Genomic DNA, 21767 nt, shown 5'->3' with positions numbered 1-21767 from the left:
AAGATCTTCAAACCAAAATTCAAAATGCTTCTCTGAGCAGAGGAAACTCTCCATGAAAATCAGTGAATTGGTTGTGTCAGTGTAATTATTTTAACATGAACAGAATCTAGTTTAATGTTGATGCGCATTGTTTTACAACACAATTAACTATTCAACAATTTGTAGAGATGAGGAAAAATGAACTAAGTTTGAAGCAATTGCTACAATTAAAAATACTCAAAAGTGTACATTTGTTCTTTAAAATATAATTTTATTACTCGAAATTATTGAAATAAAAAATAATCTCTAATCACAATTAAATACTGTAAAACAAAGTTTCTTGTTTCTTGTTTGTTAATGAAGAAATTGCCTTTAAACAAAAATGTTGTAATTGAAAAGTAATGCATTTGGAATAAATAAATATTTTTATAAAATTGCAATATAAAATTACTTTACGGAGTGTTTTTTGTTTTATAAAATGGCATTTTGCTACAATAGAAAGTCATATAATCGTAATCATTCATAATGCTTCAATATTATAAATACTAGTTGTAGCAAATCTTATTATTTAAAAAAAAAATCCTACTTTAAATGGTCCAATGCATAGAATTTTGCTATTAATGAAAAATGCTTAGTGTGATATTTTTGTATTAAAAAATTTTGAAAGAATGACGTAAGTGCTAATTCTACAATTCGAATTGAATATTGCCAACACATTCACGAACATTCGTCACGGAGCAGTTGGAACATTTTCACTAATACTACACTACAAAAGACAATGTTTACGGAACCTTATCTGACTTACAAGTATTAAAAAAAGATTGTGGACAACATGTTTGGAAATTCCGGTCTATGGGAAAAAAACCGTATTGTATTTAAGTGAGAGTTTCACCTTTTGTCACCTGAAAAATAAAAAAGTAAGAATCAACCATGACAAATCATCATCACGGGTAAATATAAGTGACAAGCAACTAAGTTTATCCATTTTGTGAGAAATGAGCCAAATTGCCAACCACTTAGGTGTAAGCCACTTAGACTTACCCATAAATTGTGAAAAACAATATAAAAGAAAGTCTATCTACCTTCTCAGCAATGTTATCTATTTATAATAATAAATCACACACACCTGAATTTTTTTGCCGAGTTATTTTTGTTTATTCCAAACGTTTTCGGCCAATTCGTATAGGCCATCTTCAGGTTTTAATAGTTTTCGTTGTAATGGAATCATTCGTTCGAAATTCGTTTGAATTTGAACTTATTACAACTTTTATGTATAATAAATAAATTAAACTAAATATATGATAAAATGTAATCTAAAAATCGCGTTTCAATTTAACAATAAAATAAAAGAAAATTTATAACTTTGAGTTTGAAATACTAAAAACTCCAGAACATGAAAATGTTTATGGATTATTAAAACCCATATTTTTCTCAATTTTATATTTCCAAGCCGTTGGTAATGCTTTTGCATCTTTTGCATTTAGGCATCTGTCCCTCATCTTACTTCTGTAAATCTCTATTTTCTCCATTTCCATTGCGATGGAAGGTGAGTGTCCCGTCCTAACAATCTTGGCTTCATCCCATTTGACTACTGATCCGTCTGCCTGTGCCATACTTGCTAATATCGTACTATTCAGTTTTTTATTTATACTATATTTGTGCTCCTTTAGTCGTACTTTCAGGTNATGGGATGAAGCCAAGATTGTTAGGACGGGACACTCACCTTCCATCGCAATGGAAATGGAGAAAATAGAGATTTACAGAAGTAAGATGAGGGACAGATGCCTAAATGCAAAAGATGCAAAAGCATTACCAACGGCTTGGAAATATAAAATTGAGAAAAATATGGGTTTTAATAATCCATAAACATTTTCATGTTCTGGAGTTTTTAGTATTTCAAACTCAAAGTTATAAATTTTCTTTTATTTTATTGTTAAATTGAAACGCGATTTTTAGATTACATTTTATCATATATTTAGTTTAATTTATTTATTATACATAAAAGTTGTAATAAGTTCAAATTCAAACGAATTTCGAACGAATGATTCCATTACAACGAAAACTATTAAAACCTGAAGATGGCCTATACGAATTGGCCGAAAACGTTTGGAATAAACAAAAATAACTCGGCAAAAAAATTCAGGTGTGTGTGATTTATTATTATAAAAGAAAGTCTTTCAAAAAATCCTGATTCTAATTATTGTCAGTTTCACATTGATCCAGCATTTCATTAATAAAGTCAATTTCATAATTATAATATTGAATTATGAATTTGGACAATCCTACAAGGTATGTCAATACTATATCACTATCTATTGATATATATATGCTGTATTGCACATAATAATCAAATACATTGCATTTATTCAAATTAAATCAACAAATGTAAATTTTAAAACAAAATGGTAAATTTACCCATTTCATATATATAATGTCAAGTAAAGTAATACACTTTAATACTGTGTCATGGCCCTCTTCTTCGTGATAACTTCTGCAATCCTGTTGGGCATGCTCAGGATGAAATTTTGAATGATATTGTTATCCATACCCATATGCTTCAATAATGGAAGCTTTCACCTCTTTAACAGTCAGCAATTGTTGATTGTGTGTATAAATTCAGTATACCATAATTTCCCACAAATCTCAACAGTTTTGCTCGCAGGAGCAGGAAAGTCACTCAAGGACTTGTGTGTCTGCTGCCAACTATTCCATTGTCTCGCAACTAAAATGGATTGCAGTGTTATCCTTCTGGAAAACTAGTTTCATGCACTGATTTTGACAGAGGAATGGCATAAATCTCAAAAAGGATCTGAATGTAATCTGTACTCTTCATCTTCAAAGTAAATTGGAGCTTGAACTTACCATGCTGGTAAATTCCCATCCAAACCATAACACTTCCACCACCAAAGTTTCATTAAGAAAATTATGATTCCTTTTGCAAATCCTCCAATAACCATTGAAACCATTTGGTCTATCCCTATTGAATTTTTTCATTGAAAGAATAAACCACATGACCAGTGAAATATTAGGACGTGGCTATTTATACATACAGTATGTATTCACCATTGGCTATTTATACATACTGATTATATGTTCCTATATTCTGGTCAGATACTGACTGTATGTACTATTATTACAATTAATATTTTGATAATAACTACACAATTATAAATAATTAAAGTTTTATTTATTAAAATTCAGTTACAATGTTGTTCAATAAAGTAATCAATAAACTATGAAGTATCATTAAAGCATTGAAATATACATAATGAAATTTAAAGTAGATTGGTAGGTATACCTATAAAATAAAATAAATATATTATTTTTTATTCTGTATTTTAATTTTTTTTGTTTTTTGTAAAAAGTGGTCTGCTTAGTCTTTTCCTTCGGACGTCCTTTGGATTTAATTTTAGTCTTGAATTTTAAGTTTTTATTGGATTGATTTGAACAGGGCTCGTTATTAGACCAAATTTGTTCTTCATATTCTTCTGGTTCAATTGTACTAAATAGCCAATTGCATATACATACTGTATGTATAAATAGCCACTTTGGAAATATTAAGCAATGTTGAGCCAAATAAATCAAATAGAAAATCATACGTCAAACAAGTTAACTTGCACACAACTAAGCAAAGACCCTTCTTTTTCTTAAGATAAGCCTATATTTGACAATTTCACATTCACTTAGCTTAGTTCTGCATGGCATCGTATCAAAATTAAAAACTCTTTGTTGCATGCTAAAGCATTATGAACAAATCGTTAAAAACTAATTTACATAAAGTGGTATTAAAAAAATAAAATGAGAAATATTTTAATTTTTAATCTTGCCAAAAAAATGATTCAGGCAACACTATTTCATTTAACAATTCAAATGTTTTTGTTCTTGTTCGATTTACTTTGTTATTGGACTGCAATTTGAAAATATTGTAGACCTACTGTCTACAATTGGACTGCAATTTGAAAAAATTGTAAATTCCTACTGTCGTCCATCTGTCTTTCCTTAATCTCGAGAATGGTGTTAGATAAATGAAATTCAAGACCTGATATGGAAAGCTTAGGGGTAGGAAGCCCCAATTAACTATATACGAACTTCTGATGCAAACTGGAAGTCACATTATTTCAATTTAAAAAATTTCCCCTGAAAAGAGATGACTGGCATGACTCCATTGCTAATGGAAAAGTATAGTGTACAGGGGCAAGACACTACAGTACTAATTTGAGGTGGAGAGCATATATTTTAAATTAAATTAATTAAAAATTGTACCCAGCATTGTAATGATGCCACAATAAATAACTGCTCCTAAAAAAATCAGTTTATATCACTCATACCATATCCCAAATTCATAATTTTTGAGGCAATATAATAATTTTGAAAACAATTGTATATAAACTATTCAATATCAAATTATGATCACATAGATAAACACTTACTCTAGCTTCTAGATATTCAATTTTTCTTTCCAATGAAGTCAACTTCTCATTCAAAGTTGCTAATCTTGATCTGCATGACATATCTAATAAGAAAAATTAATAATTATAAATGACTATTTAATACTGAAATATTAAATTATGCATTTGAGAAAATTTTTAAATAAAGGAGATCCAAATTATTTTTAACAAGAGCACTAAAAAATTTAAACCAGTATGGAAAATAAGAAATTATTATTAATTCTTTAATTTCTAAGAACTTTACATGGTATAGTAATAAAAATAGAGCTTATTACATCTATAAAGTATATATATATAATTTAGTGGATTTTTAAAACTTACAAAAATAAATAAATAATTTGTATAATCATAATTAAGGTATTTAAAATGTTTTCCATTTTTCAATGTATATTAACCAACAAAAAGCATAGCAAATTTATTTTTATAAAAAAAACATACATATCTGCATGTTTGATAAGACAATTTACAAAGAGGAGAATGAACACAGTTATAAATTGAGTGTTATTACCTTTGTCTTCATTTAAGCAAAAACTTTATTAATTTTATGTACAAAAATGTCCCTCTTACAAAATTTTGAATAATTAATCAAAAAGAAGTTGCCCCTTAACCATGTATACAGTTTAAGAGAAGTGGGGTCACAAGAAGTATATTATTGTATACAATTAAAAGGGAGGAGGTCAAGGCATTGTCTACATGGACAGTTTTTAGTGATATTAATGACGAATTTTTTCTTATAAGGCTACTTACTGGTCATGTGAATAAACTATCAGTTAGAAAATATTTGCAGAACTTTTGAAGTCATTTCTTCAATGTCACAATTTCCTTTAATTTGTATACATAATTAAAGGAAAGTAAGTTTGCTAAAAATACTGTACATCATTGTATACAACAGGAAGGGGGATCAAAAATAGTTCAAAAACTATATATGTAATTAATAGATAGTCCCAAAATACAAATATCATTTTAATTACATATTGCTCAAATTATGTGTTTTATTGAAACTTTAAAACTCTTTTAACAAGTTAAATTTTTATTTCATACCATTAAAATAATAATACAAATAATAATACAGTGGTACCTCAGGATACAAAATTAATCCGTTCCAAAACTGAGATCGTATCATGAAAATTTCGTAAGGTGAATCATCTTTTCCCATACGATTACATGTAAAACCAAATAATTCGTTCCAACGCGAAAAACATACTCAAATTAAAGCCAAGTAATACATTTAAAAAAATAACTGTAGTAAGAAAAACAAATGAAAAATGCAAACTAATGTAACGTCGTATGGTGAGTTTTTGTTCGTATCGTGGAGCAAAAATATGTTCGAATTTCATGTCGTATCCTGGGGCGTTCGTAACCTGAGGTACCACTGTATTCTTATTGACAATCACTTTATTGAGATGAAAGAATTCTGTAATTCTGCTGAATTATCAGCAGAATCAGAGACTCCTGATAGGACTAACCATACCAATTAAGTTCTACAGAAAAAAATGAAATTAAAAGTAATCTATTAATAATGTTTAAGCTCTGTATTAGAGAACAGTCAGATTAATTTTTATATCTAGCTATATAGTTTATTTACAAAAAGAAAACCATAAAATACTATCAAACTCAATCCAATAACATCAGTTTGGATGTTGCTGGATTAAGAGTGTACATGATACGGTGATTTTGTTCCATGCCATAATTCAAGGCTAAATCTTGAATGTATGTGTTGTTTTATTATATACTTTTGTAAATTGGTAAATAAATTCACTAGCTATTTGCTGGAGATGTTTGTCAGGCTAATTTACAGTCCATTTCTTAAATAAGCACACATACTTTGGTCCATCGAGATGGATATATCTGCCATCTTGTCTTTTACGATTATTGAAACTGCAACTACAAATCAAGGTAAATTTTCCAGCACTTGTTGTTTCTTTTACTCTTCAAATTGTCATCTATTTTTTCATACTTCTGCTGTTGTTACCATGACCACCATTGAATCATTTGACGAAAGACAGGCTATTAAAATTAGGGGCATAGCAAAAAGAAAACTTTATACAGTATTCAAAAATTCCTGGACAATTTCAATTCAGAAAGGGGTAATGTATGTACTGTACAGGAGGTCAGAGTAAGGCTAAATTCCTTGCCTAAAATTTTGGAAGAATATGATTATATTCAAAATCAACTGGAAGTAAACTGAAGATCCGGAATGGTATTATATAGATAGGGAGAAATTTATAACAAGTTACTACTCCCAGTGGCAGATTTAGCAGTTGAGAGGCCCCAACTGCAATTTAATTTTGAGGCCTCCCTCTAAATATTTTCACTACTCCCTATACCTTACAGTATGCATTCTACCTGCATTCTTTTACTCTGGTAGGCACTATATAGGTGGTCCAAAAAAGTGAGACAGGGAAATAACATTGAAAATTAACCAATATAAAATTCCAACTGCTTGGCTGTATTTAAAAGGTTACTGATGTTCAGATTGTATTAATTATGAAAATTGAAACTTATTGGTACAAGAATTATTAAGTTTCAATAGGTAAAAGTGTTAAAAACAAAAAAAAATCTAGTAATCCATGGATATAAAAAAATAATTTATTTTTAAATTTACTACTGNCTTATTGGTACAAGAATTATTAAGTTTCAATAGGTAAAAGTGTTAAAAACAAAAAAAAATCTAGTAATCCATGGATATAAAAAAATAATTTATTTTTAAATTTACTACTGATTTTTATTTTGAAACCTGAATTTTAAGGCCCCAAGGTGCACCTGTGCAGAAATCTGCCACTGACTACTCCCTAGAATTACAATTAAATACACTTATTGATGCCAGATCAAAACTTCCTTCACCTCCAGGGTCTGTTGATTTTAATTCTACTAATCCTTTGATAAAACTACCCACTATCAATATTCCCTATTTTGATGGCAATGTTAGGCAATGGATTCAATATAGGGATATTTTTACAAGTCTAATTTTGAATAATGATGCCTTAAGCAAAAGTCAAAGATATCATTATTTAGTTTCTTTGCTAAAGTAAGAACAAAGATTTATTGGATAGTTTGTCTATCATGGAAGATAATTTTGACACCGCTTGGGATCTTCTGATTCAATGGTATCATAATAATAAAGGTTATTGTCTCAAATTATGTTAAGGAATTATTAAATTTGCCAAATATAAAAAATGGCAACAGCAGTGAATACAGGTTTCTTGTAAATCAAGTAACTAGGAATAAAAGAGCTTTGGAATCACTGAATCCTGAAATCTCACTACATGATACACACTTCATGATACACACTTCTTCTGGAAACTGTTTTGGACAGATTAAAACGATAAGATAGGCAAGAATGGGAGCTGAAGACTGCTGCTGATAAATTTAATTCCTTGGAAAAACTGGTTACATTCCTAGAGGCTAAGATACAAGCACTAGAATTTAGAAGCAAAGCTAATTGTATAAAGGAAAACAACCAAATTAACTGTTGGTAAATCATTCACTACTAATGTGAATAGTGAAATTTGCAAATATCGTAATAAGTCTAAATATACACTGCAAGAATGTAGACAATTCAACACAATTAGTATTGAAGAAAAGAAATATTTTCTTTGAAGAAGAACATCTATTTTTGTTGTTTAAAAGGTAACTATGTATTCCAAATACCTACAGCTATCTAGCTGTAGGTATTTGGAATACATAGTTACTACTTGTAAGAGCAAACATAATCACCTGGTGCATGTTGACAATATTGAATCAAGCAGTCCTACTTATTATTCTGTTAATTCTGGTATATCAAGTTACTGTAACATAAAGGGATTTACCCTTGATATGACTAGTCTAAGCACATTATTACCCAACTGTGTTAGTTGATGTTGCTGACAGACAAGGAAAATTGGTCAAGTGTTATAGAAGCCAAATGTCATTTATATCTAGTTCAATGGTTAAAAAGCTTGGCATGCCATTAACTAGGAATAAGTTTTCAGTGAATTGAATCAATGGAATTCCTGCTGCTAAGGTTTTGCATACCTGTTTAATAAAAATTAGATCCAGAAATAATAGCATTGAATTTAAAGTTAATTGTGCTGTTCTGGATAATATTACTTAATTTAGTGCCTAGTTCACTAATTTGTTATAAAGGTTGGAACTTACCATCTAACATTGTATTAGCTGATCCTGAGTTCTACAAACCAAGTGAGATTCATTTATTAGGTGCTGATATTTTCTTTAATGTTATTACTGGTCATACTATGCAGCGTGATGGCCACCCTACATTGCTCAGCACTCTCTTTGGTTATGTCATTTCTGGTCAAATATCAACTTATTGTTCTACTAGTTCCAGGAGAGTCATAAGTTGTATAAGTAAGTGTGATTTACTTGACAATCAACTTAGAAGATTTTGGGAACATGAGGTCACTAAAGCTTGGTCACTAGAATTACATGACCAAGCTTTATACAGGTATATACAGGTATACCTCGAGTTACGTCATTCTCGATTATACATCGTTTGTCAAAAAATATATGGAAAAATAAAAATCAAGTTTAAGTCAATACTACGTACCTCCGAAACCTTTAACCGATGTGAATAAATTTAACATTATACAATTCCTGTGTGAAGTGGCTAAGCATCATGGCTACCACAACATCGTACAAAAAATGTCACAAAAGTTCGGTGGGATGGTGGACCCTTCTGAAAGAGGTAATTCAGTAAATGGCAACCGGAATGTGGATAAACGGAGGGTACCTGTTTCTTACAACCCAGTATTAAAATCTTTATATAGTAAAATCGCTCGACAACGTAGTATATCACTTTCCTACAGAAGATGCCCTTCTGTATTTGATATGCTGCACAATGGAAAGGATAAATCTGAGGATGAAAGATTGCCAGGCGTATATAAAGTACCACTTAGGGACCACTGTTTTGACAGGGACTTAGTATACATAGGCTCAACGAAACGAGCAGTTGGGATCAGGTGGAAGGAACACATCCATGACATTCGACTTAATAAATGTTCCACATCCTTATCCACTTACACGTCTGATCCAGAGATCGTAGCAGGCTTCTCAAATGCCAAGTTAATCACCACCACCCCATATGCAGACCATCTCAAGTGGTTAGAGCAGATAGAGATATACAGGGCATACAACGATTCATCACCCATTAATTCCAAGGATGAAATCTCTCTATCTTTGGCTTGGCAAGCCCTAATGTAACAGGAAGATTAAGGGAGTCGTAAACTTAAGCAAGGAGGACGAAAGACAGTATGCATATAATGTGTTTTTTTTTTTTTTTGCNTCAAAAAAGTGGTACTTTATATACACCTGGCAATCTTTCATCCTCAGATTTATCCTTTCCGTTGCGCAGCATATCAAATACAGAAGGGCATCTTCTGTAGGACAGTGATATATTACGTTGTCGAGCGATTTTACTATATAAAGAAGGCAAGCCCTAATGCAAAAGGAAGATTAAGGGAGTCGTAAACTTAAACAAGGAAGACGAAAGGGTAGACAGTATGCATATAATGTGTTTTTTGCTTAACATCAAAGATCTTACAACAGTAATTATATAAAAAATAAAAATAAAAATATTTTCAATTGCCTCCGCTAAGACATGGAAACTTTTACGTTTGGGAATATGGAACACGTGATGCCGTTCTATTGTTCGATGTTTTGAAAAATTCTTTTGAAACGAATGGTTAGTTTGACGATTTTTACCTGAAGAAGGACCCAAGAGGGGTCTGAAAACGTTAGTAATGTTAAATTTATTCACATCGGTTAAAGGTTTCGGAGGTACGTAGTATTTAGTAAACTCGGTGTGTAGTTGTACGTTATTATCAAGTTTAAGTCATTTTATTCAACTTTACGTCTATCTGCCACAAATACTGAAGTTGTAATATCACTAGAAAGCATTAAAGCAAATAAAATCATATTAAAATATGTATTGGGTTGAACCAAAAGTTTGTTCGGGTATTTACATAATCGCTCGTCTGCGGCACCTCTGTTGTGCTTATCAAGTTTTAACTTGTTTAGGTTGACATTACGAATATCTGCATATTTATTATGTAAGTTTAATTACAGCTACTTTTTGAAATTTTGTTAACTTTTAAGAAAAAAAAACATTAAAATGGAAGATAAGAAGGTGCATTTTCGACATCTGATGCTCTATTATTTCCGAAAAGGAAAAAATACAACAAAAACTCAAAAAAAGATATGTGCTGATATGGAGAGGATACAGTTACTGATCAAACATGCCAGAAATGGTTTTCAAAATTCAGGGAGGGAGATTTTTCTCTCGAAGATGCACCTCAGTCAGGATGACCTTCAACCATAGAAGATGAGTCCATAATGGCTTTAAATCAAAATGATCGGCATAAAACAACTCGAGAGATAGCCAACATCTTAAAAATATCCCAAACATCTGTTGTCAGACATTTGGCTAGCCTTGGATACACTTCCCATTATGATTTCCCATTATGTTTGGGTTCCCCATAAGTTAAGTGAATGAAACCTTATTGAGCATGTTTCTGTATGTGATTCACTTTTAAAACGCAATGAAGATGATCCCTTTTTAAAGCGATTAATAACAAGTGATGAAAAATGGATCGTTTACAACAATATTCAACGCAAGAGATCTTGGAGTAAGCCAGGTGATCCTCCAGTGCCACAACCTAAAGTTGGTTTGCATCCCAGAAAAGTAATGATTTCAGTTTGGTGGGACTGGAAAGGGGTTCTTTATTATGAACTTTTACCCAACAACCAAACAATTAATTCCAATAAATATTGTCTCCAACTGGATGAACTAAAGGCTGCAGTGCATCAAAAACATCCAGAACTTGCAAATCGACAGAGAGTGGTATTCCATCATGATAATGCAAGACCGCACATATTGTTAAACGTGTGCCAAAAACTTCTAGACTTTAACTAGGATGTTTTGAGTCACCCTGCATATTCTAGAGATATTGCTCCCTCAGACTATCATCTTTTTCGTTCATTGCAAAATAATTTAAATGGCATAGAATTTCAATCTCTAGAAGGTATCAAAAATCACATTGATAATTTCTTCAATCAGAAACCCACCCAATTCTTCACAGATGGAATTATGAAACTACCTGTCAGGTGGCATAAGGTTATTGAACAGAAGGGTGAATACATTGTGGATTAAACGTTTTTATTTATTTCAAAATAGTATATTTTATTTCTTTCTAAAAACCAAATGAACTTTTGGTTCAACCCAATACATTTACAGTAAATGTTAATATAACTATCATAAATCCTAGAGAACGAAACATGAAAACATCTGTGTTTCTGTGTTGTTGTCTTATTTAGAGGTCTTTAAGTGCCCAATATTGGTGTTTTCCACAGTAGCTCCAATATCTACCGCATTGTCAGTGCCACTCAATATTGGTAAATTTAATATAAATTAGTTTATTTTTTACTGTCACAAGATAATTTTAATAACTGTGTTTGTTATTTAACCTTAATCGCATTATGTAATTTATTACAGATTTCTATATGAAATCTGTAATAAATTACATAATGTGGTTATAAAAAAATATTAATTTTAAGTAATTCAAAGTATGTTCAAATATGATAATAATCACATATGTATTTATATTTTAGAAAACACAAGGGAAGCAGCACTTCCATAGCTTCCAATAATGGCACGCTACTGAGTTGTACTATGTATTATCTGAAGATCTGTGTCAAAAAGTAGTCGTCAACACAAAAATGAGCTTCTAATCATGACACACCAGCTGTCATATTAAACACATAAGAAGAAAATTTTCAGGCTTTGATTAAGTTTATACCAATTCTGTTCTAACCTTGTCAAGAATAAATGTTTTATACTTAAAACATAAGGTATGACATTTTATGTGCAACCCTTTACTTTGCTATTTGTGGCTGCCACTTTACATTTCATTTTTATTGCTTCTAAACATATATAAGTAAACATGTCTATGACAAACTTCTTCATATGAAATGGACCAAGTCATTAGCTTGCTTACTTAGCTGTGTTACAAGTCTTGCAGTATCAGTACTGTAGTGGCTAACTTACAGTAACCACTTTTACTGTAAGTTAGCCATAAGCAGTTTTATCCAGTAAATGCATCCTTTACTTCTGCCTACACTATTGGCATCTTGCCAACAGATAAACAATATACTAAATGAGAATAATGGCTATCAAGAAAATCATGTGAAAACATTAAGTTATACATAATTTAAAAAATATTAACTGTTTATATAGACCTATGTATAATTGCACATTCATTAATAATAACAATACTTTATGAAGTATATACAGACCTCTATATACATATATTAATTACGTTTATGTTCAATAATGAGTGAATTTTAAATGGACACATTCATAAGAATCTTTCTCACTATAATTAATTTGATTATGATTATTAAACATTTTGATACAATTGCATTTGGAAGTAGGCTGATTTTAGGGGACTATATCTGGCGAAGGGTCACATATAGAGGTGTGGTTTCTTTCACTTTTTTGCTATTATGGGCTTGTTCTATAGCTCTGTTAAGGTCCCAACAGTGTCTTTAAAGGTCAATTACAAATGCATAACTATAACTCATAAATAAACTCCCAAGTAAAATCTAGTAGAAGTTAATTTTAAGTCAGTCGTTTATATGCTAGTATATACACAAGGTACCTAAAGATAACTTCTACTAAATGGCAGAACACGTTTGACAGTTTGTTTATCTTTAAATCGTTAACGAAAGTTGATTACTTATTGGTTTAGACTCACCGAATGAATTTAAGAAGTCTGCGATTTTCTTTATACTAACAGTTATGATTTCCACATATTCTCTATTGGCCCAATCTTGTTGGATTTGTTTCTGGATAGCTTCTCTCTCGATCGTCGCCATTTTGTACTTTAGCGCCCTCTAAGAAATTTTTTACGAACACGTGCTGCCATGTCGGACTTACAGATATCGATAGTTACATCAAAATCACGAATACCACGAATAAATAGAAATTTAAAAAAATCAAAACTATTTTTAAAAAATTCAATTCACTCCGAGGGATGAGAAATTTGGGTTCAGATCGTTCACGAAAATTTCGGATATTTCTCAAAAAAGAATGGAATTTCTTTTTGTCCTTCCTCGAAAAGAGAAAATATTAACAAATTTTATGTTTTTATAATGACAAATAGCAGTTTTGCTTAAGTTTTCTATTATTCATTTTATTTCATTAATATACATCAATCCAAAAATCGTTGACAATGTAAGGAATGGCGACAAAGAAACAGAAAATTTAATTTTTATTAAAATAACTGATATATTTGAAACGAGACAAAGATAATAATTGTATTACCTTAGCTACTATCTTTAAATAGTAGCTAATTAAAATAATATATAGCAATTTTATTGATATATATTATTCTAATTAACTATCAGTAGTATTGCCACCAGGCCGGTTTTCACCCGGACAAGCCGGTTTTTAAATTCATGGTCTGGATTAATTATTAATTTGTGCAGTTTTCATAGAAATTGTAAAATTATGATGAAACAAAATAAATTTATAAAAATATTTGCGAGTGTTTTATTTTAACGGTTAATTTAAAGATAAACTTCAAACCCCCCACCCAAATTTATCCCTAGGATAAGAGTGACAGAAAATGTACTTTTAAAATTCTAACTTGTAAATATCTCTGGCAAATATTAAGTTTGCTCCAACACCAGTCCCTAACTGGTTTAAAACTGGCCAACGCATTGTTCAGTTCTTGGCTGTAAAATGACATTGCGCATGTCTCGTACGGTTTCAAATTCAAACCAGTCAGGGACTTGTGTTGCAGCAAACGTATTGTAAAGCGAATGTGACAGTTTCAGTTTACAAGTTTATAATTTCTGTTTTAATTATTTAATATGACAACTCAAGAAATTGAAAACCTATAAAAGAGGAAGCGAACTTGTAAATTTAATAAAGATTGATTGACACAAAACGAATTTCAAAAATGGTTATGACCTGTTCGAGACAGTGTTGCAGAATGTGGCAACACTCTTCATGTAACCTATTAGGATTTTCGTGCTAAACGTGTTTTCCAACATTTTGCAGTACTTTGAAGTATTCTCCTGAATTCTTTCGAAGGATTTTGACGCTCACTGTAATAGCGACAACATAGCCATCAATGAGATGCCTATTGACTCGTTGTTTTGTATCAATTAATTTTGGAGTACGGAACTCGCGGGAGTGAGAAGCCCTTGCTAGCGGTTTTCCCTCTTTCCGTCCTGTGGGTGCTAAAAAGCAAAATAGCCTTTTTATTTGGCCTTTGTGGGTTTTGTCACAATGGGTATGTTTTCAAGAGCACAATAGGGGTTCATATTTTGAGTTTCTAGAATGGAATGGATTATGAAGGACCTTGCATATCTGTTTCTCGAATTAATAAATAAAAAATTTCTGGAAAATTTTTACGATAATTTTTTATTGACGTAACTTCATTCATTTCTCGTTCATTCGCTTTAATTTTAGCAATTTCATTTTCAATAGATAAAGTGGCAAGCGATTTTTGAAAGGTCGAAAAACCTCAGGAATTTTTCGTGGGCAATTTTTCTGTTTCAGAGAAGTAGAGATTTATCCCTCACCGCCTAGTTATTCCTATTATGAGCATGATGAACCCATAATGGGTAAGAAAAATAGCCCCTCTTAGTACCAAGAAGTCGAAAATTAAAAAAGGGGCAATTGATGTCACATGTTATTGACGTCCACAAATGGCTGAGTGTATAAAACCGCTAAACACTAATAGTCGGTCGCAGGTTGGCACCTAAATAGGAGACAGTTTCTTATAGAAAATCGGGAGGCACGTCCTTGGCAGATAGTTGTATTGCCTTATTCCATCGATTCAGTCTAGATGTTCTTGACAAATGCACGACTGTAAATAATTTTTAATTTGCTTTAATTTTAAGAATGACTTTTCTGCTGAAGTAACCGTTACTGGGGTTAATTTAATTTGAGGTGGTTCAATAAGTAAATTTTCCGCGTTTGGTAAATTGTCACAATTAAATAAATTTTTGTTAATTTTACATGGAATGTTACCAATATCCTTAACTACTACTTTACATAATCACGTTCAGTGTTCATACATTTGTTCCATTTCCTCGTCAACTTGTCAAACCTGCGTAGAACGTAGAGTTCTGACTTTATAAGTATGAGTTTATAAGTTTAATAGCATCAATACTCCTCGTATACAAGCTACCATGCCAAATTCTGTTTCTTAATCTTTTACCCTTTTCTGAGATATTAAACGAAATAGAAGCTCACACGCGAAATTTTTCCCTTATTTTTGTTCAGGCGATTTGGAAATGACGAGATTTCGAAAAACCCGGGGGGGTCAAATTTGATACGATTACAATACTTTCCTGTGTTGTTAGGACAGCCGGGAAAGTAAAAGTGTCCATTAAAGTATACCATAAAGAGTATATTCCCTCTCCACTTTTTGAGGAGAATACTTATTAAAATTAACAATTGTTATTTCAGATTTAGTATTAATAAGTAAAAATAATAAATTTTTAGGACATTTTAACAAGAACTTGAGTTAGAAACCTCACAAACGATGGATAACGAATTAGGATAACGAAATCTTTTCGATCGTGAGGGAGGGATAAATATATTTTTATATGCATAATGTTCAACTTAAAAGTTATTAGCCTATATGGTGTTTGAGGCATTCAAAAATCAAAAATAATAAAATTGATTTTTGTATAAAATAATTATTTTCTCCACACTTATTGTTACAGAGAAATTAAAAACCAAAGTAGTCTACTCTAATTAAAAATACACTTATGTATTATTTTTATACAGAATTTAATTTAAATAAGACCATAAACTAATAAAACTGTAAGAGTCATTAATATTTTTATTCTTTAATTAACTAGAACTGTTTGAAGAAAATTAATTGCATTGAATAAAGAAAGGCATAAAAACACTAACATATCTTAATTATAATTTAGAATTGATGTTTATATTTAAAAAAATTAATTTTATAGTAGCTCATACCTATGTATTTTTATTACTTTCCTAAAATACATTTTACAAAATATCTTGATATCTCTTGGCCTCTTTGTGCTCTCTTAGCGGCAAGGGGCCTAAAACTACAAAAAAAAAAGAAAAAAAATATCTTGATATCTATTAATATATTGACAATTCTAAAAATTATAGAAAATTCTTCTCCACTGACAGAATCTAAAAGAGAGTAAAACTTTTATAAAACATTGTAAATTCTTTTTCATATAAACTTGAATATATGAAATTTCATCTAATACATTTACAACCAGAAACTGAGAGATGACAGAGGCCTGGGATAATCATAAATATTAGTCCCTCCTTTTCATAAGCCATAATAATATACGAATAAAAATCAATAAAACAAAACTTTTATCACTTTTCACAAGAAACTTCAATTTACAATACTTTCTTATCATGTCATTACACCAAAGACTAAATTTGAGGCATTTATATGCCCAGAATCAGAGCCAAATGGTTCTGCTAGCCTCTTTATCCAGGAATATTCTGTTACATAGCATAAAACATAACAAAAGGTATATATATATATATATATATAGAAATCTATATTTCCTTTAAAATAATTGTAGTTTCATCCTGAATTACATATAAATTAAATTTTTACATAATTGTAACAAACCTGTTTCTATACAATCATTGAAACAAACGTTTATATTACCTTTTTACACATTAAAACTGCTCATTGTAATTAAGAAATGTTCTAAACTAATTTAAAAATTCATCACCTAATCCATTAATTAGGTCAATAATCACTCAAATTCTAGTGAATATCAAAAATTAATTAGAAAAGAGAGAAGTAAACTAGAAAAAGTCTCTGAGAGACCGAATCGGTTATAGAGTGATAAAATCGTATTTCGAAGACGTAATTTTGTATGTATTTATTGGTTTATATTTAAAAAATAACGGATTTTTCTAGCAGTAGCGAGGTGTTTATATGTCGGATCCGCAAGAGAAGTTCGTGTTTCCCGGCACGTGTAAATCACGTGATTGGAGAAAGAGAGAGAGAGTCGGAGAGAAGATTGCGAGTACATAAAAATTAGAACTAGATAAGGAGCGAAGAGAAAGTAGAGGAAGGAAGGAGGTGCGGTCGGCCGCTCCCACAAAAATCGTCTGCTGCTAATTAGCGACGAGCGACTCTTCTACTCGACCATCGGCCTGTGACTGGTCGAAATTCGGACGAGGCATGCGCAAATGCGACGTCTGGTGGCCATTCCGTGCTCGAGCTGAAAGGGGGAGAGAAACGTCGCGCTCCAAGCAGACGCTAAATCGAAAGAAGTGCCGCACGTTGCCGACTACAGCCGTCATCCACGTGTCTATCGTGCGTCTTTATTCGTAAGTGGTTAGATTTTTAAAGCGTCGGACGAATTTTAACCGTTTTGAGGGACTAAAATCGTTCGATCGAGCGTCAGAGCGGTAGAAGCAAAATGGCGACCGCTTCACCGAACACGGCCGCCAACTCTACGCGTAGGAAGGGCGGGAAGCGTCCGCCGACCGATCCGACCAACGGTCCTTCGGCGCCGTCCGTCAACGAAGCAAGCGGATCGACGGCCAAGAAAGCCAAGACCGAAACGTCGACGGCGCAGAAGAATCGGGCGAAGAAAGAAGGAGAAGGTGAGACGATTTTCCACTTAAATAAGCGCTTAGACAAAGGAAAAGCTCGATGGCTGAAGCCATCGTTCACTCCCCGGACGAGGGAGAAGCAACGGCCGCATTGGTCGACAGACGACGCTGGAGCGCGATTGGCGATCCAGCCGGAGATGGCCTGCGTCAGCGGTGGGGATGGGGGACTCCACAGCAGCTTCCCGTGCTGCCTGCCGGTGCAAGGACGAGGCGATGCAGGTGCGCACCGCGGTGCCTTCCACTCTGACCCCGCCGCCGCCGTCGGGCGACTGTCGGTCGGCCGCATCCGCTGTCGCTCGCGGCGCTTGCTACACCGCCCGCCCGCCTGCCTGCCTGCTTCGTACACTCGATACGGCCGACGCCGATGCCATCCTGTCGTCTGCTTCCTCTCGCTCTCTCTTTCTCCCTCCGCCTCTTTACTTCAAATCTGCGCGCTGCTCGCCCGTTTAATTTAATTCTTGCCGATTCCTTTGCACCCTTTATTTTAATAAAATACAAATCTTATTTCGTGATTTAACCAACGATTTTTTTTTATATTTTTATTATTTTGTTTTTCTATTCGGGGTCAAATTCTTAGACCGTCCGGGACGGTGACTGTCGGCGGAGACGGAAGGAGTGTTTGTTTCTCCGCCCACATTTTTGGATGGTCTCTCTAGCCTCTCTGGACTCTTTAGGCTTGAGATTCTCATATAGGATGGTCTCCATTCGTGGAGACAGGAGCGTTTTTGGACGGACTCCGTGCTTTTCTGAGATTGCAATTTTATGCACCTTCTCCGATTGACAAGAACGGGTACGAGTCCCAGTGTGGCCCTGTCGATTCTTTTTATTGCGTGTTTTAAATCGTTATTTGTATTTGGTCAAATTAAAAAATGTCCCACCGATGGAGTCAGTGGGACATTTTCCACAGTGGTTTCTCTTTAATATGTTGAGTTGGTGTGAATGTACTGTACTTTAAGAACTGGTTTCATGTAAAATTTTAATGTGGTAATAAAATGTTTAATAAACTAGTGGTAATCGTTATGATTAATAATAATTTAATTGTGCATTAATGCAAAAAAAAAAAAACAAATTGGAATAAAGCAAAGATTCATAGATCGTTCATACTGGATGTGAAAAATATGTTATGATTTTGATTTATTGGACTGTAGTAATTATATGGTTTACGTCAGAATTATCTATATTGCCGAGTAGTTTGAATGAAATTTTTAAAAAAGTTTAATAAAGTTTTCTGTAAATGAAACTTGAATTGTTCTAAATATATGTATGAAATGAATGAATCTTTGTTTTAATGAATGTTTGTAAACTATATGTGATTACCATACTCTTCTGATTTAAAACGTTAAAATTTATATTTGATACTATAGAATTCCTCATTTCCCATTCAATTAAAATTGGTGTTAAAAATTTATTTTCTCTGTTAAAAGAAATATTGCAGCTAGATAATTTTTATAAAGTGTATGTGTATGTATATAAAAACACCTTAAGTGGAAGTAACTTAAAAAAGTTTCTATAGATGAGAATATAAAGGTGTACACACACAATAACTTAGTTCTATGTGTACTGTAACTTCTACATATTAAATTTTCTGCTTTGTGAGTCTAATTTGATCTCGAAAAGCAAAAAGCTGGAACTAATGGATATAGCTTATAGACAAGTGAAGCACCACTGCCATTCAATCTTCTTTCTGTCTAATATTGATTCAAATTAATAAATGTGTAATAACCTCTGATACTGATTGTTTATTTTTTTTATACTAAATATGTAATTTTGTTTCTAGTGGTGGAAATAGAGAACAGATTATAAACAAAATTAATGTTTTCTCTACATAAATGTTAATGTTCAGTGGGGATAGATGTTCTAATGGTGTTGTCAGTCGAGTGATTGTACTTCACTTTTTGTTTTTTAATTTATTCACTGCATTTGTGAATAGAGAAACAACCTAATATCATCCTATGTTTGTTTGCACATCTATAGCTTTGTGAATGGCTTTTTCTTGGTGGAATATTTGTTTCTATGGCAACTACATTTGGATTCAAATATTTTCTCACTGTGAAAATTTAATAGATTACTCTAAGTAATTAATTGTTAAATTTATTATAATCTTTGTATTTCAGTTTACTTACTTCAGATGCCACGACTCAGTTTAAAATTGATACATCTTGTTTCTTTGTTATTTTTGTCCTCTATATGGTGGTCATGTTAAAAGTCTTGATTAGATTTTTCTGCTGTTCTCTATCTTGAGCAAAAATGGCAACTTTGTAAGCTGCCGTATAATTATATATAAAATGCCAGTTTTAAAGAAAATTTATACAGTTTTAAAGAAAATTAATTAACAAACTTTAGCGGTTTGGTTAAAAGATGTAATGATTATTGAAATATTACTCTATTATTCAGTCAAAAGCAAAGTATTAGTTTAGTGTTCAGCTGACAAAAGTTATAAAACTGGATGGAGAAACATCCAGTAACATGCCAACAAAATCAAAGTATTCAACAAAGGAACATGAAAAGGATTTAAATAGCTAAATTAATTAGCTTTTCAGGCTATAATTAAGCTAATGATACTCACTATATCTACTGTTTGCATGACGATTTTTCCTAGAGATAGCTACAGTGGAATCTTGTTTTAATGGATTGTGGAACAACAGATTTTTTCTCCAGGTCCCATCAAATTGATGTAATTTTATCTCTAGTGGATCCGTAACTTGGAATAACAGATTTTTTTCTAGCTCCATCTTCAGTAAACATCATATTTTTTCAGCCTTTAATTAATAATTGGATGTTTCTGTATACTGAATTAAAAAAAATATGTTGCATGCTGTCAAACTAAGTACATACATAATCATCACTGTTCTCACTGTTAACATTGCAGCTGTGCATTAGTGTCCTTCTATAGTGTGTTGATTAGCAGAGGGAAACTACTTCTGGCTTAGCACTTCCAGATATGCACGTGTGCCGCACCTTTATTGAAGACACGTGATTGGGAATATAGCCCAAGCGTAGTGCCAAAATTTAGCAAGGCCTTAGAGTCTTTCCAAGTTGTGAAGACCTTCCTGATGAGTTTTAATATAAATGAACAAGATGTATATAACATTGATAATATAGAGGGCTTGTTATACTCAATGGGCAGTAAAACATCATCAAAGCAAACCAAGATGGTAAGTTTTTTAACATATGAAGTGCTAATGATCATATGTACAGTATTTTGTTGCTTTTTGGCTTATGATGTATACTAGGGTTTCTCCCATTACCGACCCTGAAATTCGGGCAGACTTCCAAAACACCAAAGTAATCGGACAGGCATTTCATATTGATCACATCTGTCACCTGGAGGCCTGGGAGATTTATAAAGCCAACATTGGGGGCACCTGCATCAACTTTAAAGATGGAAAAATGATCACGCCGGCATGGAGATACTTATTCGAAGAATTCCAACTGGGACAAGTAGAGGGGTGAAATGCGATACATGCATTATTTACATCTTGGGCGTCATCGTTCCAACAGTCAAGAGGAGACACTGTTTAGTCACCACCTGAAGCAGACCTCGGTGGAGGTCGAAAACGTTTGTGAAGATTGTTATAGGACACAACACTGTTATAAAAAGATTTTGTGGATTGTTGTTACTCAATGCAGTGTTAAGATTAGTAGTCATTTTGTGTTAAGTTTTTAAATTTTTGCTTGTTATGACATCCCACAGA

The 21767-nt window shown here is 32.3% G+C and overlaps 2 protein-coding genes across 2 annotated transcripts in view; one reads left to right on the top strand and one right to left on the bottom strand.

Moving 5' to 3' along the window:
- Positions 1-552: 552 nt before the first annotated feature.
- Positions 553-13316, bottom strand: LOC111633886 (protein BRICK1-like). The gene is made up of 3 exons (XM_023378529.1): positions 13178-13316; positions 4410-4492; positions 553-881 (listed from the first exon to the last, which is right to left on the bottom strand). Exons 1-3 carry the CDS (start codon positions 13296-13298, stop codon positions 855-857), a joined length of 231 nt encoding a protein of 76 aa, XP_023234297.1. The 5' UTR covers positions 13299-13316; the 3' UTR covers positions 553-854.
- Positions 13317-17644: 4328 nt separating this feature from the next.
- The window catches only part of LOC111633876 (nucleolar transcription factor 1-like), an 83202-nt gene continuing 79079 nt past the window's right edge, over positions 17645-21767 (top strand). The window contains exon 1 of the mRNA XM_023378512.1: positions 17645-18063. Coding sequence (XP_023234280.1) covers positions 17877-18063 — 187 coding nt within the window. The 5' untranslated portion in view covers positions 17645-17876. The remainder of the gene's footprint in view (positions 18064-21767) is intronic.

This window comes from Centruroides sculpturatus, unplaced genomic scaffold (genome assembly GCF_000671375.1).
Source record: "Centruroides sculpturatus isolate CEXI.00-Female unplaced genomic scaffold, Cexi_2.0 scaffold800, whole genome shotgun sequence".
In the NCBI taxonomy this organism is placed as follows: Eukaryota; Metazoa; Arthropoda; class Arachnida; order Scorpiones; family Buthidae; genus Centruroides; species Centruroides sculpturatus.
Note: the sequence above shows the minus strand (reverse complement) of the source record. Positions and strands in the feature narration are given on the sequence as shown.

What these genes read in the sequence shown, in the direction of transcription:
- LOC111633886 (XM_023378529.1), bottom strand. Translation starts at nt 13,298, where the DNA reads ATGGCGACGATCGAGAGAGAAGCTATCCAGAAACAAATCCAACAAGAT. An exon ending in AGACTTCTTAAATTCATTCG is followed by an intron (nt 4,493 to 13,177) that starts GTGAGTCTAAAC and finishes TTTTCTTATTAG; the next exon opens with ATATGTCATGCAGATCAAGA. An exon ending in TTGAATATCTAGAAGCTAGA is followed by an intron (nt 882 to 4,409) that starts GTAAGTGTTTAT and finishes TTTATTTTTCAG; the next exon opens with GTGACAAAAGGTGAAACTCT.